At 46.9% G+C, this 16,369-nt stretch overlaps 1 protein-coding gene across 2 annotated transcripts in view; it reads left to right on the forward strand.

Moving 5' to 3' along the window:
• The window catches only part of AP2M1 (adaptor related protein complex 2 subunit mu 1), a 28,385-nt gene extending 12,814 nt beyond the window's left edge, over nt 1–15,571 (forward strand). For both annotated transcript variants that reach the window (XM_064165722.1, XM_064165723.1), the window contains exons 3-11: nt 4,022–4,287; nt 5,520–5,602; nt 9,674–9,809; nt 9,905–10,046; nt 12,334–12,453; nt 12,922–13,057; nt 13,789–13,886; nt 14,022–14,133; nt 14,458–15,571. In XM_064165722.1, coding sequence (XP_064021792.1) covers nt 4,022–4,287; nt 5,520–5,602; nt 9,674–9,809; nt 9,905–10,046; nt 12,334–12,453; nt 12,922–13,057; nt 13,789–13,886; nt 14,022–14,133; nt 14,458–14,592 — 1,228 coding nt within the window. In that variant the 3' untranslated portion in view covers nt 14,593–15,571. The remainder of the gene's footprint in view (nt 1–4,021; nt 4,288–5,519; nt 5,603–9,673; nt 9,810–9,904; nt 10,047–12,333; nt 12,454–12,921; nt 13,058–13,788; nt 13,887–14,021; nt 14,134–14,457) is intronic.
• The last annotated feature ends 798 nt before the right edge of the window (nt 15,572–16,369 follow it).

The following is a 16,369-nucleotide window of genomic DNA, read 5'->3' on the forward strand; positions in this document are numbered from 1 at the left end:
CCTAGCTGAAGTTTTTCAGAGCAATTCATATGCCAAATCTTACTTTGAAATGTTTCCCTGATGAACAGTGACTGAGCCAAGCCCATCTGGATTAGCAATACATTTTGAGAATGTGTGAGGAAGGGGCTAGGGGCACTGTTACTGAGTTCCTGGCATTTTTTTTATTTGGCTTGCAAACTAAAGCATTTAAAGATAGGATTGTGCTCAAGCTGATCTTTATTCAAGAAGGCCTCTTAATTGAAAGGGCATTTTGGCTGTGAAGATACAGGCTGGGATGTGAAGTAGCTGTTTCTAACTTGGTGATCTTCTATTACTTTTTATCTTGGCTCATTCCCATTATGAAGTGAGTCTCGGGTGTAGTACATGGTAAAGTACTTCCTGCTGCCTGGCCACACAAAACTGTGAAAATGAAATTTCCTGCTTGATTTTATCTTTTTCATTTGGCAAAAGATGCCAGAAAGATTTAAGTCTCTAGGACTTAAAGAGTTAGTGTTCCCTTGAGTGAAATCTTCCATTCAGTTCCTGTGAAAGTGTCATTCTTGTGACTTAAGTGGAGCCTGTGCTGGCTGTTAACCAAACCTGCTCCCAAAGGTGTTGGATTCCTTCTGAAACAAGCCTTCAGACCTGGCTTGAATTTTTTCTAAGTCAAATAACCTTATAAAAGAGGTTGTTGTGACTGTGTCTCATCTTTGGAAAATCAGGTAACCAAGAATCTTCAGCTCAGTAGCGAAAAAGTGGAGTTGAATATATGCCACTTCCCATTCCAAACACTAGCATCAATACCAGTTCTACTTAAAAGCTTTTAGTAACCTTCAGAGTAAGATAGGAAGAGGAATACCCATGACACTGTAGCTTGGACTCAGCTCTGTGGGAGGTCTGTCTCTAACCAGTCAATCAGGTGATAGATTTCTAGGAGGCTATGTAGTTCTTAATTCTTCAACCATAGATCTGAAGTGCTGAGGGCTGAGCCCACCCAGTGTGTTGGGAGATAGATTGGATGGGAAATGAGCGTAACTGCTTCCTGTCTTCATGTGGCCTCTGAAGGACTGACCCATAAGATTCTTTGGTCTTGGCACTTGCCTTTGCATTATGAAGCCTCCAAACTGTGTGTTGGGGGAGATTAAAGGTTATCTGTGGTTATGAAAAACTCTACCCTTGCACAATTTAAGCCTCTAAATTAGCACATACTAGCCTAGATGTTAATGAGCTAAGTGATGGTCAGTGAAGAAACCATTCCTTTGGCTTTGGTAAAGGCAGAAGTACCACAAAAGCTGAACTTTCTTTGCTTGCTGCCTAGAATGGCTTTAATGCATGTGGCGCATATGTCCATACAGCAGCTAGCTGCATGCATCAGCAGCCTTCTGAAAAATAAGTAAAAGGCTAAGTGCTGTGTATTTAATTCAGGATACTGTGAAGGGCTCTACGGTGATCTTCAAGCACCTTGTTCTTCGCTGACATAGGGAGAACCTACCTGCACTTAAGAATATAGCTGTTTAATAAGCTGTTTGGAACTGGACAGCTTATGTGACAAACTGCATGCAATTTAAACTTAATAGGCATTTGGTTTCTGAGTTTCTAAATCATCCCCTTGGCTTTGTGGTTCTTGATCCTTATGGAAAAAAGTGCAAGCTGGAGAGAGCAGTGTCCTGAGTCTGCAGGATGTGCTGTATCTCTCCAGATGTGCTCCAGCTCTGTCAAACTTGCTGTGTTTCCTGTTGGCTGGACTAAGCCAGAAAGCATCAACCCAAATAGCTTCAAATGAGTACTGTCACAGAAATGCTCCCTGAGACTTGCAACCATGTTCTGAGGCAGACTGGAAAGGAGATAACCTCATGCTCCATGATCCCGAGTTGATGCCACAATGGAGGCTTTGGTATTTTTCCACTCCAAGGCCTGCTACGTGTATTAGCAGAGCAGATTATCACTAATGTGGTGTGGATGCAGCTCATCTGAACTAAACACCCAATTAGCCCTAAAATTCTTCCAGACACAAATCTGCCTACACTGCCAACTTGACCATGGCATGTCAGCGTTGTGCCAGGGCTCCAGTGCTGCCACAGCTTGTTAGCTGTCCATCCAATACCACCTTGACCTTTTGTGCCTAGAAGCAGGGGGAGGGGGTGCTATTTGGTCTCTCCTTATCTCTTTGGATTCATTGTGCCTTGTGTGTGTGTGTTTCTAACCCTTTCTCTTGTTGCTGTCACTCCTCCTTTCTCTGCTGGCGCCATTTCTGTCCATCCCATCTCATTGGCTGCTGTAGCAATAGGTAAGAGACGCGTGGTAGGCCATGACTGGCACTTCAGTGAGCAACTGGTGTGCTAGAAAAGCTTCACCAACCTGAGGCTTCTCTTCTAGCATCCACCAATCTGCTGGTTCTTGTACTAGTTCTAGTGGATTAGAACTTGAGGCTGGGAGGGCAAATGCTCCAGAACAAGCTGAATTTTCCTTGCAAGGCTCACAGAAGGGGAGGAATGGGGCATTTAGGTACTGGTTTATAGTACATAAAATTACATATAGAAAAACTTAAGGTAGAAGTGAAATACTAATTTTAACTCAAGCTTGCAAACCCTCTGGAGCAGTAAAACCTGAGAAGTGTTTGAAGGCCAAAAGTGTGCTTATGGGGAATCATGTTTACTGATGAAGCTTCTACTTATGTACTCAGACCTTCAAAGATCAAACAACTGCTGTGATAGCATATATTTCTCTTGAATATCCTTTGTTTTTAAACTTGGAACCATTTGCTGGGTTACTGAGAACTCTTAGTGCTTGCAAACATTTGTATCCCTGTGTTCTTGCTTGTGAGGATATTGTTACTGTCTGCTCTCAAACATGGTTCTGTATTATCAGTACCATGGCCTTGACTCTGCAGTCAGAAGACCTCCTGTTCTACACTGTGTCTGAGAGTACAAGAAAAAAGGCAAGCCTAGATGAGTCTTAGCTTGGTGTGTAGACTATTGCTTTGAGTCTTGGTCTTGTCACATAAAACACTTGTGATGCCTTTCTCTGTTCTTAGGATTGGTGGACATTACCTTCATTTGAGGTCATTATCCTGACTTGTAACTGTGGGATAAGGAAACTAGTGTAGAAGAGTTGGCATCCAGAATGCCACTCAGACATCCCTGTTTACTGAGGAGGGATTTGTTCCCTGTCACCAGTATGTAGGTGGATTGGACAAGATGGCAGCAATTGGGGGAAGCTTGCTCGGCACCTTTTCAGCACTATGCAGAACCTCTACCATAAACAGTACTGGAGCATCTAGTGCATGTAATGCAGTGCTACCAGCACATTGCTCTGCAAGGACCCTAAGTCCGTGTGCAAGAGACCTGTTCTGAAGCCTGGCAAACTTGAGAGGACATGCATAACTGGAAATCCAAAAATGTTCCTAATCCTGCTTGCTGCTTTGAGTCTGCCTCCATGGTGCCTGGGGTACAGAGGTGAGGTGGATCTGAGAACTAGAGCTCCTTTTCATGATGTACCTGGACACTGATCTCTGTCAGGTGACCTGGCTAGATTTTGCTGTGTTTTCCTCAGTGTTATGTCTGGGAGGAGCTGCTATCGACAGATATCTCAGGAGAACACAGCTTGCTTTGGGGCAAGAATACAAAGACCTGGGCATGGAGAGCAGACAGTAGTGAGATGTTTGTACAAAACTGCGCTCTTATTTGAGCTATCTTCTTCTACTGTGTTTGTTCCTAGCTACAGCAGTCAGCTGGGGCTTGGAGCAAAATTAATTGAAGGGAGACTCCAGATGGAGGTTAGCTCCTCCTTCTCACTACAGTTACACTGTAGTCTAAAGCTCCTTGGAGACCATAGACACCGTCTCTGCTTTAGTTTGTACAGAATTTCACGTCTAACTCCGCTCAGAGCCTTCACTTGTCCTTAGAGATGTCCCCAGGCACCTGTCCTAAGTGAGCTTGGTGTATGTAGTTCAGTGTCTGACTGCAGTGGCATAAGCAGAACTTTGCAGCCAGCTTGTATTCACCTAGGCTGTGCTAACTGACCTTTGGTGATGGTCTCGCAGGCGGAATGCTGTCGACGCCTTCCGCGTCAATGTCATCCACGCACGGCAGCAGGTACGCTCGCCTGTCACCAACATCGCCCGCACGAGTTTCTTCCATGTCAAGCGTTCCAACATCTGGCTGGCTGCTGTCACCAAGCAAAATGTCAACGCTGCCATGGTATTCGAGTTTCTTTACAAGATGTGTGACGTGATGACTGCCTACTTCGGGAAGATCAGCGAGGAGAACATAAAAAACAACTTTGTACTGATCTACGAGCTACTGGATGGTGAGATGTCTCCCTTACCTGTTAAGTGATAGGTCCTTCTGAAACCCTTAGCTTAGTTTGTAGGGGTAATCCTTGAAATATTTTTAACATGTTTCACAGCTCAGAATTACTTTTTCTGCTTTCTAATGCCACCTATACTGGAAGCGTGAATAACATCTCGAGCCCACATCCTTCTGTTGGCCATGGCTCACTTCACTGGAGCTGTGAGAGCTGTGAGATTTATAAATGAGGCAGCTGGAATTTTCCATCAACCCATCCAGAAATGTAATGTGTAAGCAGTAGCTGTGCACTGATTGACTCTCTCCTTGCACGAATGGTTAGCACTGGAAGGGATCTTAAAGACCATCTAGTTCCAAACCCCCGGCCATGGACAGGGACACCTTCCACTAGACCAGGTTACTCAAGGCCTCATCCAGCCTGTCCTTGAACATCTCCAGGGCAACCTGTTGCAGTGTCTCACCACCCTCCTGTAAAGAATTTCTTTCTAATATCCAGTCTAGATCTGCCTTCCTCTGGTTTAAAGCCATTGGCCCTTGTTCCTTCATTACAAGTCCTTGTAAAGAGTCCCTTGCCAGCTTTCTTGTGGGCCCCTTTCAGGTCCTGGAAGGCTGCTGTAAGCTCCCCAGAGCCTTGTTTTCCCCAGGCTGAACAGTCCTAATTCTCACAGCCTGTCCCCAGAGGGAAGTAGCTCCAGCCCTCTGATTATTTTCATGGCCCTCCTCTGCTCCAGCAGTTTGATGTCCTTCTTAGACTGGGGGCACCAGAACTGGGCACATTGCTCCAGGTGGGGTCTCAGGATAGCAGAGTAGCAGGAGGGAATCACCTCCCTTATCTTGTTAGTCATACTTCTTTTGATGCAGTCCAGGATGTGGTGGCACATTATCTGTTAATGTTGGATTTTTAATCAACTGACACTCCCAAGACCTCCCTGAGACTGCTCTGAAGCCATTCCTCACCCAGCCTATATTTGTGCTTGGAATTATCCCAGCTCAGATGCAGGACCTTGCACTTCATGACATTGGCTTGGCCTTGGTGAACTTCATGAGGTAGACATAGGCCTATCTCTCAAGCCTAATTCCCTCTGGGTGGCATCCCTCCTCTTCAGTGTGTCAGGTGGACCATACAGTTTGATGTCATCCACAGACTTGCTGGGGATGCGCTCCATGCCACTGTCCATGTTGCTGACAAAGATATTTGTAGCTCTGAACTAAATTTCTTTTACCCTTCTGTAGAAATCCTGGACTTTGGCTATCCTCAGAACTCTGAAACAGGGGCCCTGAAGACCTTCATCACTCAGCAAGGCATCAAGAGTCAGGTAACCAGAGGCATATAGGGGTACATCACTGCTCTGCTGGTTAGTTTTCCATGTACCTCTTCAAGAAAGTATGACCTTAAATTGCTAACTGACCATTTGACCTGTGCAGAGTGCAGGTGTTTGAGAAGATCAAGAGCACACTAGCCAGGATGTAGCTTGATGGTATTCTGTTCTCTGCACTTGTGACACCTCGTGTTCCCTGGCACAGAGTAAGGTGCAGGAGGAAGGGCCCTGACCTAAGATGATGCCAGTTCCTCGCATGTAAATGATCCTGGCTTCAGGCTGTGCTTTGTGTCATCTTTCGACAGCAGATAAACAAATCTACTTGCTGAACCAGAAATAGCTCTTCTGTGTGTGTGAATCTCACTGAGCAGGTCTGTCTTCCACCAATCTTCAGTGCTTTGAGCTGTCAGGCTTTCATGCCTGTCTTGTAATGAAGCATTCTTCAGCCTTGTGACTATCAGTCAAGAAGCTGATGTTACTCTGTCGCTGTCTGCAGGATCTTTGCAGATTATCATCAGTTAGTCTGAGATTTTCCATGTTAGAGAATCTCAGCTGTGTGTCTGGCACAGTATTAACCCTTGCAACAACTTACATAGAGGTGGAAGATACAGGACACAGGGGAAAAGGACACTTAAATTGGCCTGGGTTGAGGAATGTAGTTTAAACAGGCTACAGCCCTCAAAACTAAGATGTTCATCTTGGGCAGCTCAAGATCAATCTCTGAAACAGAAAGACCTTTACAGTCACTGTTTCTTGTGACTTTAAGGAGCATTTCTCACCTTGTCCATCTAACATAGCCATGGAATTATTGATAAGGATTTACCCCAGAACTTAGTCCTCTTTGCATAGCAAGTGAGTGAGGAAAAAAGGCTGGGACTCTGTACTACAGCTGTCTGCAGCAGAGATCTGGATGAAGCATCAGCCCCAAGGTACAAACAAAGGCAAAGTGTTCAACAAGAGCCTATCTGGCAACTGTTGTTTAGGATAGGCAGAGGTCAAAGGCTCTGGAGGCTCCATTCATCAGCACTGACTTCCTAAAAGCTTTTTTTTGAACTTGTAATCTACTAGTAGCAAGACTAGCAGCATTTCTCAGAGGTGAGAAACTGTCCCTGAGTAACATGTTTCCTGCTAGAAGAGCAAGCAGTGTTTTGCAAGAGGACATGCCAGTAGCAGTGGCCAGATGTGAGTGCATCCGGCCTCAGTCCCCCATACTGAGCCCTACTGCAAAGCTCTCTGGCCTTCTGCAGTCTGATGTTTTGGGCAGTCAGCACTCTAGATAGCTGAGTCAGCTGCTGTTCCTAGGAAAACTAACCACTACCCTCACTTCCTTCCCTAGCTCTCTCTGCCTTTTGTTCTGATGAACTCTTAGGCTGTTTATGTGCAAACTACTGTTACAGCATCTTGCTTCATCCAACAGCAGGTTTATAAATATGTGAAGCTGAGAGTAAACTTCACATAAGCAATTATTCTGCTGTGTGGGAATTTTGTGCAGCCCAGATCAAAAAGCAGAAGTAATCCTTTCTGAGCACAGTACACCAAGGGCAACAATTGAAAGACTGCTTGCCTTATTTCCATATCTGTTCTCTTATGTGTAGCCTCAGACTCCTCCTTCACTTACAGCAAACTTCTAGTAGGTATCTGGGACTGGATAACCAGGTACTTGTGTTCCCTTATCCCTGCTTCATTCTCAGTGGGACTTTCTTTGGGCTTGTGTCTTGATTAAGTTAAGGAGCAAAATCCACAGTTATAACAGACTTGCCAAACTCAACTTTGTGATTTGTTCTCTGTGAAAGATTTGAGGTGTACTGAGCAACTGTGCTTGGTAATGCCCACCCTATCTGGCTACAGTGGTCATTCCAGGGCGGGCGATCTTTGCATACGAGGTCTGCTTTTTTGTTTGTGGGCTTTGGTTTTGAGAGTGTGTCCTATACTGCTGTTTTGCTTGCCAAGGGAAGTACCCCGTGCTCTGGAAATGGGGTGATGTGGCACACAGGTGTTAGAAGGTGCTGGTATGTGACATGATTTCACTTCTAGTCCCTACATGTGAAGTAACCAACTAATCAAAGAGCCGTGCTGCAGACCATGCTGTTGTTTTTATCAGACCAAGTGCAGGTGTTGCCTTAGATACCTTCCTCTAGCAGAAGTTAAATCTTATTGTAAAATCCAAGGTGAAGTTGTGCTCTTTTGGACTCAGTTCTCATTCTTCAGATCTTGTCTGCATTTGCCCAGACTTATATTAACTAGATGAATGCTGTGGCCTTCTTCCTCTCCAAGTGCTTTCAGGGAGTGCAAGTTGTTCAGCTCTTAGTGTTTTCCCCACCCTTAGACATACTTCAGCACGAAGTGTTAGTGTTACTTTCCTAAGGCTGCCACCACCTGCCAGAGCCCAGGAAAGCTGCTGGTAGCTGTCTGCCTTTAACCGTGCCGGCAACTGAGTACCACAAGTTGGATTTCTTGTCCCATTTTAGCCGACTTACTTGTCTAGCTTGGGGAAGCTTCCAGTCCTTAGAAATTTCAGACCTGGGACATTAGCCTTTCCCTTAGGGAAGGTTGTGCTACTGGCTGATCTCAGCATCAGCGCTTCCCAACCATCTTCTTCCACATCAATCTGGTCACTTTCTCTAGGGACCAGTACAGATTTGTGACACTGCCATTGCAGGACAGAGGAACATTGGCATGCTATCAGTGTGCCTTTGGAAGCCAGAGTACTGAGTGTTATACCTACGTGTGCCTCTTAAGCCTCAAAACATTGAACAAGTCAGATAAGGAGGCTTTTTCTGTGGGATAAACAAGGGAGGTGCTTTGTACTTCGTTGAGCACTTACCTGGGTAACTCCCAGGGGAGCATAAAGCACTCCATCTCTTAGATGTTATAATGGCTGTGCTTGCTCGAGGAGTGACTATCTGTGGCAAGACCATTTGTGAAACCAAAACACTGCTGGTCTAAAGCTGAGATCATGCACTGCCACCCTGTGGGCCCAGTGTAAGTCTGCTGCAGCTGGATGTGTTTCCGTGTTGTGCAGTTGTGGTGGACGAGACAGCATTAACAAATACTCAGCTTTATACAGGACCCAGACTTAAGGTGCCTGCAGCTCTGGGTGCCTGCTACTTCCGATGGTCTGAGCATCTGTGCAATGCTGCTTTAGGAGCAGCAGCATGAGTCTGCCCTTCATAGGAACGTTGCTGCAGTGGTGTTTAGCCTGTCTGTCACTCTCTGCTCTGCCTTGTATTTGGGGGGTGGGTAATGGGCCAACTCTGAAAAGCCATTTCACTGCTAGGAGTGCTGGGTTTCCTAAGGAGAGCTAAAGGTCAGCCCCCCTCATCTTGTTTGTGCTAATTAGCTACTAATTAATGATTACTTGGCTTGCTTTGTTCCCGTCCTGAGGTAGCCTTAAGCCTAACCTGCCTCTTTCTCCCTTCCTCCCCTTTCTCACTATTGACCTGCTTGCCTGTTAACCCTGTGTGCACCACACTTCCTACTTGCTGCTACTACTACTACCACCACATCTACTTACTGACTTTCTTCGTGTGGCTGGACCCCACCTGTAGCATCAGGTAGGAAACCTCTCTGTGCAGTTCAACAGAACCCTATGTGCGTTTAGGAGGCTTAGAGCTCTGGTGCTGTTAGATACTTGTTATGTTTGTAACTCTGACTCAAGTAATTAAGCAGCAGTCCTTGAGGACTGGCTTACTTAGGGCCCCAGAGCTTCATGTCGAATAAGGATTGTTAACTGGCCTGTCAGCTGCTTCTCTGCTTAACATGAATTGATGTGACAATCTGAGAGAGGATTTGAATGCCATGGTGGAGCCCATGCCTCCCTGCACCTAGGTGCAGCCTAATGGCCCAGCTCACAACACAGAAGAACCTTTCCTGACCAGCTTTTAGTTAGGCACAGAATTTTCCGTATTGAGCCCTGACCAAACCGTGCTGGGGGTGACAGTACCTGTATCTTCAGTATCAAAAGCAGTTGTGTGTAATAAACTGCGAGTGCTTGCTCTTAGATTTAGAGGAAGGTTTCTTTGTCATTGAATTTTTGTAGGCATCTAAGATGTCATTTCTTCCCTTCAGACTAAGGAAGAGCAGACCCAGATCACCAGCCAGGTGACTGGACAGATTGGATGGAGACGTGAAGGGATCAAATATCGTCGCAATGAACTCTTTCTTGATGTGCTGGAGAGTGTGAATCTCTTGATGTCCCCCCAGGGTAAGCAGATGTTGAGCTGGCATTTTTCTCCCCTTTGGGTTTTGTGAGTGGAGACTTGCCATAAGTGTCCTGTATCATGTTTTTCTCTACACCAGGTCAGGTTTTGAGTGCTCATGTCTCTGGCAGAGTGGTGATGAAGAGTTATCTGAGTGGAATGCCAGAGTGCAAGTTCGGCATGAATGACAAGATTGTAATTGAGAAACAAGGCAAAGGGACTGCGGATGAAACGGGGAAAAGGTAAGAGATACTGGGGTGAAAGCCACTGGCCACCAGGGACTCATGTGAAAGGGCAGCACTCAGTGGCTTTTCTGATTCCACAAACAAAGGTGATTACTTCTTCCCTTCAGATATCAACACTAGCTGTTCTCTGTGTAGGTCAGTTGTCATGCAGGCTATCAGCTTGAGTGCCTTAGTACCGGGGGCTCTCTACAGCTCTTCAAATACTAAGATTCAAACACAGTTAAGTGTGGAGTTCTTGCAGCTTGAAACACTTCCTCAAGCTGGATTTTTCCAGAATTTGTGTCTCTAGCTGTTCTAGTCGGTGCCAGAGACTATTATTCATAGGCAGCAGTAGTAGTGCTCCCAGGGAACACAGGAGGAACCTCTCTGACCACACAACCTGCTTGTCCCACAAAACAGAACAGCTGACAAACACTGGGTATGCCCCTCCTGCTGATGAGTAGTCAGTTCCCCTGTGGATTGGAGGTTCATCCCTGCTGGGAGCCCAGCTACCTTCCTTCCCAGCTGCGCCTCAGTCGGTACCATGGCTGAGAAGAGGTCTAGTGTCTTTTCCAGCCTTCTTGCTTGGGGTGAAGAGATAAAAAAAAAAAAAGGGACTGCCTCTTTTCTCTATGTGCAACTCAACTGTGTTTCTCTTGGTTGTTTTGTTGTTTGTTTGTTTCTGCTGACCCCCAGTGATTTGGGAAGGTAGATAACCTGCTTCGGCTCTGTGTGCACTCTGCTCTTACCCTATCTCTTGCTTTGTGTGATTTGTGCATGTAACTTGGATCTCAGACACTTTCCATGATGGTTCCTGTAAATGGAGCTGAGCTGCCATTTGCCTTTTCTCTCAGAACTAAGCCAAGAGCTATCACTTCACTGTCACTTTTAAGCCATCTTTCCTATATCTGAATCCAGCTAGTAATGTGGATGAGCCTCAGGCAGCTGCCTTGTGGGTGTATACTGTAGTGAAAACATCATCTGTATAGGCCTCTGAACAGAGTTAGTAATGTCCCAAAGCTTCTCTACCATGAATGCCTTTGCCTGTAAGTGTGATGGGGTTTTGAGTTAGATAAGAAGGATGGACATAGTTTTCCTAGTTGATTCTCCCTAGATGTGGTTCTGCAGCAGGCAAGAGCTTGGACATTATGAGGAGGACCATAAGGGACAGCTGCTGCCCACTACTTTTGGGCATCTAGCATGTGGCACCACCAAACCCTGAGTAATGCTGCTGGAGACCTGCAACAGTGATAGGCAGCAGGGCTTTCCCAGTAGTTTTCCAAAGAACAGGAACTAGCCAGCTGATGTTGGCTATCATCTGGGCAACAGATCAGGAAAGAGCAGCTCCCCACTTATCAAGCACAAACTATACCTCTGGGTTGTGTACTAAACAGCCACTTAGCCTAGGGTCAGCCTGGCTCCTATTTTTACAGGTAGTGGTGGTTCCCGGGACAAATGAAATGTGCCTGTAGTGCTTACGCTGTCTCGGCACATCTGTGTGGTTGTGCTGTTGCTCCCAGCAGTTGAGGCAGCTTAGATAACACAGTGCTACACTGCTGACCTTCTCTATACTGCTGCAACTGCTGTCTTTCCATTTTCTGGCCCTCTTTGCTACCTTAGAGTTGTTGGCTGGCTTTGGGACTTGTAACAAGGATCCTTAGAGCTAAGAGAACACAGCACAAGTTCAGTACCTATGGGTTAGGTCAGTGCACCTAGATGGACAGAGGGAGCTGTGTAGATTCTGGGAAATGAGAGATAGAAACTTCTACAACATTACGTAGTGGTCTTGGGATTTGGAATCAAACCACCTTCTAGCAGTGTGGAAATCAAGAGCTGTGAAGAGATTTTGGAACAGGAAGACCCCAAACTTGGCGTCTTCTGGCTGTGTGGCAGTGGGATAGCTTTGTGGACAGGAAAGTGTTTTCTTTCCTTTGAACTGCGCTGCGAGAAGACTTGGGCTAGCAGAGCTGCCTTTGCCACACTGAGGTGCTGCTGTCAGACAAACCTGAGTTTTGTGTTGCTGGCTATGACAGAAGGATGTTCCTCTAATCTCTCTCCTCGTGGGGAGAAGAGGAAGAGAATATTTTCAGACAAGCTTCCTGAAATATGATTTCTGTTGTGGTGAAACAAGGAAAGTCTGAGTCAAGAAGCTTCTGTCTCCTAAATCTCTCCCTGCCCCTCCATTTCCTGGACACTTGTGATGGCAACATGCTCTGTAGAGTAGTTTCTGTCTGTGCAGACTTTGACTGCACCAAGGTTACCAGGGCTGCAGGTTGTACTGTTTAACTGTGTCTTGTGTTTTCAGTGGCAAACAGTCAATCGCCATCGATGACTGCACTTTCCACCAGTGCGTGAGGCTCAGCAAGTTTGATTCCGAGAGGAGCATCAGCTTCATCCCACCAGATGGCGAGTTTGAGCTCATGAGGTACTGTGGTGGAGGATAAATGGGCTGATGGTGAATGTGCGTGCTGCTACAGCTGTGTTGCTGCTTTTAGGCTTGCAGCCCTTGAATACCTAACAAATACTCACTTGTTGCCCTGTTTTCAAAGAGGAATCTGTAGGGTGTCCCACAAATCCTTCTGCTGCAAATGAAGCCCAACTGCATGGTTTTCTTTGCCACAACCGTAGAGTTAGACATGAGTTTGCTTACCCTTTGGCCTTTTGTATCTGTGGGTTAAACAAGGCCTTTAGCAAGAACCAGGAAGTTTCCTGAGTACCAGCTTTTATATCCCTGCCCTGTGTCAGCACAGAGCTGCTGTGATGGTTCTTTCCAGGTGGTGTTTCTAAGCTGCTCGCTGTATGTGGAGGTTGTGCCTCTAGGAAAGTGGTACCATTAAAGAGTGTGAGAGAGTTAACTCCTCCTCAGAGCTCATTGTTGCTTCCATCCTTGCAGATACCGAACCACTAAGGACATTATCCTGCCCTTCCGCGTGATTCCGCTGGTGCGGGAGGTGGGTCGGACCAAGCTGGAAGTTAAGGTGGTGATCAAATCGAATTTCAAACCTTCCTTGCTGGCCCAGAAGATAGAGGTGAGAGAATAAAACCCCTGTGGTCTCTTGTGCCTGAGAATTATACCTCTACTTTCTGTCCCTTGCTGCAGAGTCCTCTGATGAGTGCAAGCTTGTACAGGGCTGCAGGTGAACTGCATGACTCATAGATGTGTGGAGCTTCTGTGCTGTGGGAGGGAACTACCGTGGAGTAGGGAAGTGGAAGTTTTCAGTTGCACCAACATCTCTGTAGCATCCTGTAGCCTTGTTCCTTGCAGCATCTGTTCACTTGGCCACTGAAAAGTCCTTGTTCTTTATGCATGATCTGATGGTATGGCAGGCAGCACTCTGAGCTCTGTGAAACAGGCTAAGAGTGGCTTATTAGCATTAAGTCTCCTCTTCTGGGTGACACTTAATACTGCAAAGCCAGGCTCTCCAGAGTTTGGTGCAACCAGGCCTGCTTGGCCAGACAGGCATCCTTCCTGAGCTCACCTGCCTGACACTCGCTCATTTCCTGCAGCCTGAGCTGGAGAGCTCTGCTCTGTTCCTCACTTAAGTATTGTGGAACCTGAAAATGTGTTTGAACCCTTACTCCAAAGCAAACCAACCAATAACAGAAAAAAAACTCACCACCCAACAGATACCTTAGAATACCTTGTGGTAGTTGATGTTCTCTGGGCTCTGAGGGGAAAGAGGGACAAGAGGTCCAGGGCAGATGGAATCCTGAAACTGCAGATTCTCTTTGTCCCTGCTCACCAGAATCTGCTTTCCAGGTCCGGATCCCAACACCTCTCAACACCAGTGGAGTGCAGGTCATCTGTATGAAAGGGAAGGCAAAGTACAAGGCCAGTGAGAATGCCATTGTCTGGAAGTAAGTGTGTTGGGTCTGGGGTGCTGAAGGGGCAGGGCTTCAGGAGGCGGAGTCTGCTTGATGCTTCTCTCTGCCCTGAGCATGGGTAGCAAAGTAAACTTAGGCACCTTCTCACTTCTGGGCTTTCTCCAATAGAATAAAACGTATGGCTGGAATGAAGGAATCCCAAATCAGTGCGGAGATTGAACTGCTGCCCACCAATGACAAGAAGAAGTGGGCTCGGCCCCCGATCTCCATGAACTTTGAGGTGAGTTCCTGTCTGCCTCCCAAGGTGCAGCCAACCTCAGAGAGGCATTGTCAGCCCGGTCTGTTACAGTAACACATGCTGGAGTGCTCCCTATCCCAAGCTGATGGGTGACTTCCCAGCACCAGGCCAGCTGGGTGGCAAAGCTAATGGATGGGAATTGCCCTTAAAGCCACTGGAGTCTGTCATCATGCATGCGAGAAGGGAATAATGGCTTTTGGTGTCCATTTCTAGGTGCATAGCCCAGGAGTCTTCTGGCCTTTGTATGAAAACGTCATCTTACTCCTCTGTTTCAATGCCCTGTGTCACTTTTCCCTTTCTCACCAGGTCCCATTTGCACCCTCTGGGCTGAAGGTGCGCTACCTGAAAGTCTTTGAGCCAAAGCTGAACTACAGTGACCATGATGTGATAAAATGGGTGAGGTACATCGGCAGGAGTGGCATCTACGAGACCAGATGCTAGCCCCAGTCGGCTGGTAGGCTCCCTCTTCTCCAAGCCATCCTCCACCTCTCCTCAGTCTTCAGCTGCATTCAGAGAAAACATCTGCCTGGCCCCTCTACGCAGATTGAAAAACCTTGGGAGCGGAGTCCCCTGCCTGTGCTCGGTTACCATCCACACTGCAGCTGAAATTCAGAATGCAGTCGTGTGCAGGGGTGCAGTCAGCCTCCTGCTCCCTGTCCCAGGGTGGGGAAGGGCTAGTCTAACTCCCATCCTCTTGTGATCTTTCTAGGGAATGTCCACCATTAAACTCCTCTTCTGTTGGTGTCTCACTACTTGCATCATATCCTAGTATTTTTGAAGTTCTTGTGCATATGTACTCGTAGAATAGACCTAAGCATAGACTGGACAAATCTGAGTTGAAGTTACCCTGGCTTCTGTACTAGCTATTGCTGTTGTGGTAGATGTTGCTGGCCAGTCTGAGATGCCTGGGGGGTGGTGAGTTTGTTGGGCCTCCTCCACAGGAGAGGTGCTGGGCTCACCAGATCTGACCCATCACCTTTTTATTTCTTGCAAAGTCATCAGTATAGAGTCCTGCTGTGGGAAGGTTTGTGACCAAAAGGAATGAGGGTTTAGGCTCTTGCTGGTGTGTATGTGGGTGGCACAGCATTTATGGTCCTTGGAGCACTTACCCTACCCCCACTGTTGGCTTGAGCCAGTCTGTCCTTTCCAAACAACTTGGAGACGTGGTCCTTCTGTCCCAGGGAGTGCGGGTCAGCTGAGCTCTGGTAGGATGTGAGCAGTGCCCTTGGGGAATCTAAAAATGCAGGTAGCAGTAAGAGCCCCCTGTCCCAGCCTGCCCTCTCCACACTTCTATCAAATGCTTTTGGGCCATAGAAATGCTGCTGCTACCCACAGTCCTGCTTCTGATAGTGTGGTCTTCATTTTGTACACTTCGTGATTTGTCCAGCTCTGAATCTAATAAAGTATGTAGAACGGAGAAGGCTGCCTGTGCTGCTGTTCAGGGCTTGTGCTGCAAAAGCCTGGGCTGTGCCCTGGGCCACAGTGTCTTGAGGCTTGCTCATTTGGTTACCCTAGCTCTGGGCTGCCAGGGGCTTAGTAGGTGAAAAGAACAAGCAATGGTTTTGTTTCCAAGCAGTGCCAGTACTCCATTTCAGCTCCTGCTGCCACTGCTGCAGCTCTCTGGGGAAAAGGAGGGTGCTCTGGGATTTCACCCCAGGGCTTACTGACCAAAACCTATGGCTGGGCTGCCCTGACACTTGGCTCCTCTTTTGGGTAAAATGTGGCCAGTCTCCTTGCAAGCCCAGCTTCTCTATCTGTGCTTGCCTTAAGAACTTTTGGCTTTTCCTTGTGAGCAGCTGGGGGGAAAAAAAAAGGCATTTATGGTGAAGGTGGTGATTCACTCGAACAGAGTTGTGGATGTCCTGTCCCTGGAATTGCTCCATGGTGTTGCTTTAAGGGTAAGATACCAATGTCTGCCTGGCTCAGGCACAAGTTCAGAAAGTTAAAGCAATTAAATGGTTTAATTGTTCAAAGTGACAAGATACAGACCTGGGATTGCTGGTGGTAAATGCACTAACTGTGAGGTGATCTCAGATTAATAAATCCTAGGTAATATCTGACCAAGTCAGAGGTACAAACTTTTGCCATATCTCTAATACGTGTAATGGAAGTGCAGCTAAAATTCAGCTGTACTGTGAAGGTGCAAGTCTCACCAAGAAAAATGTCCCTGCCTTTGTGGAGGAAAAGGAGCACAGCCCATCCACCATCCTTGCCTGTC

This window comes from Pogoniulus pusillus, chromosome 26 (assembly GCF_015220805.1).
Source record: "Pogoniulus pusillus isolate bPogPus1 chromosome 26, bPogPus1.pri, whole genome shotgun sequence".
In the NCBI taxonomy this organism is placed as follows: Eukaryota; Metazoa; Chordata; class Aves; order Piciformes; family Lybiidae; genus Pogoniulus; species Pogoniulus pusillus.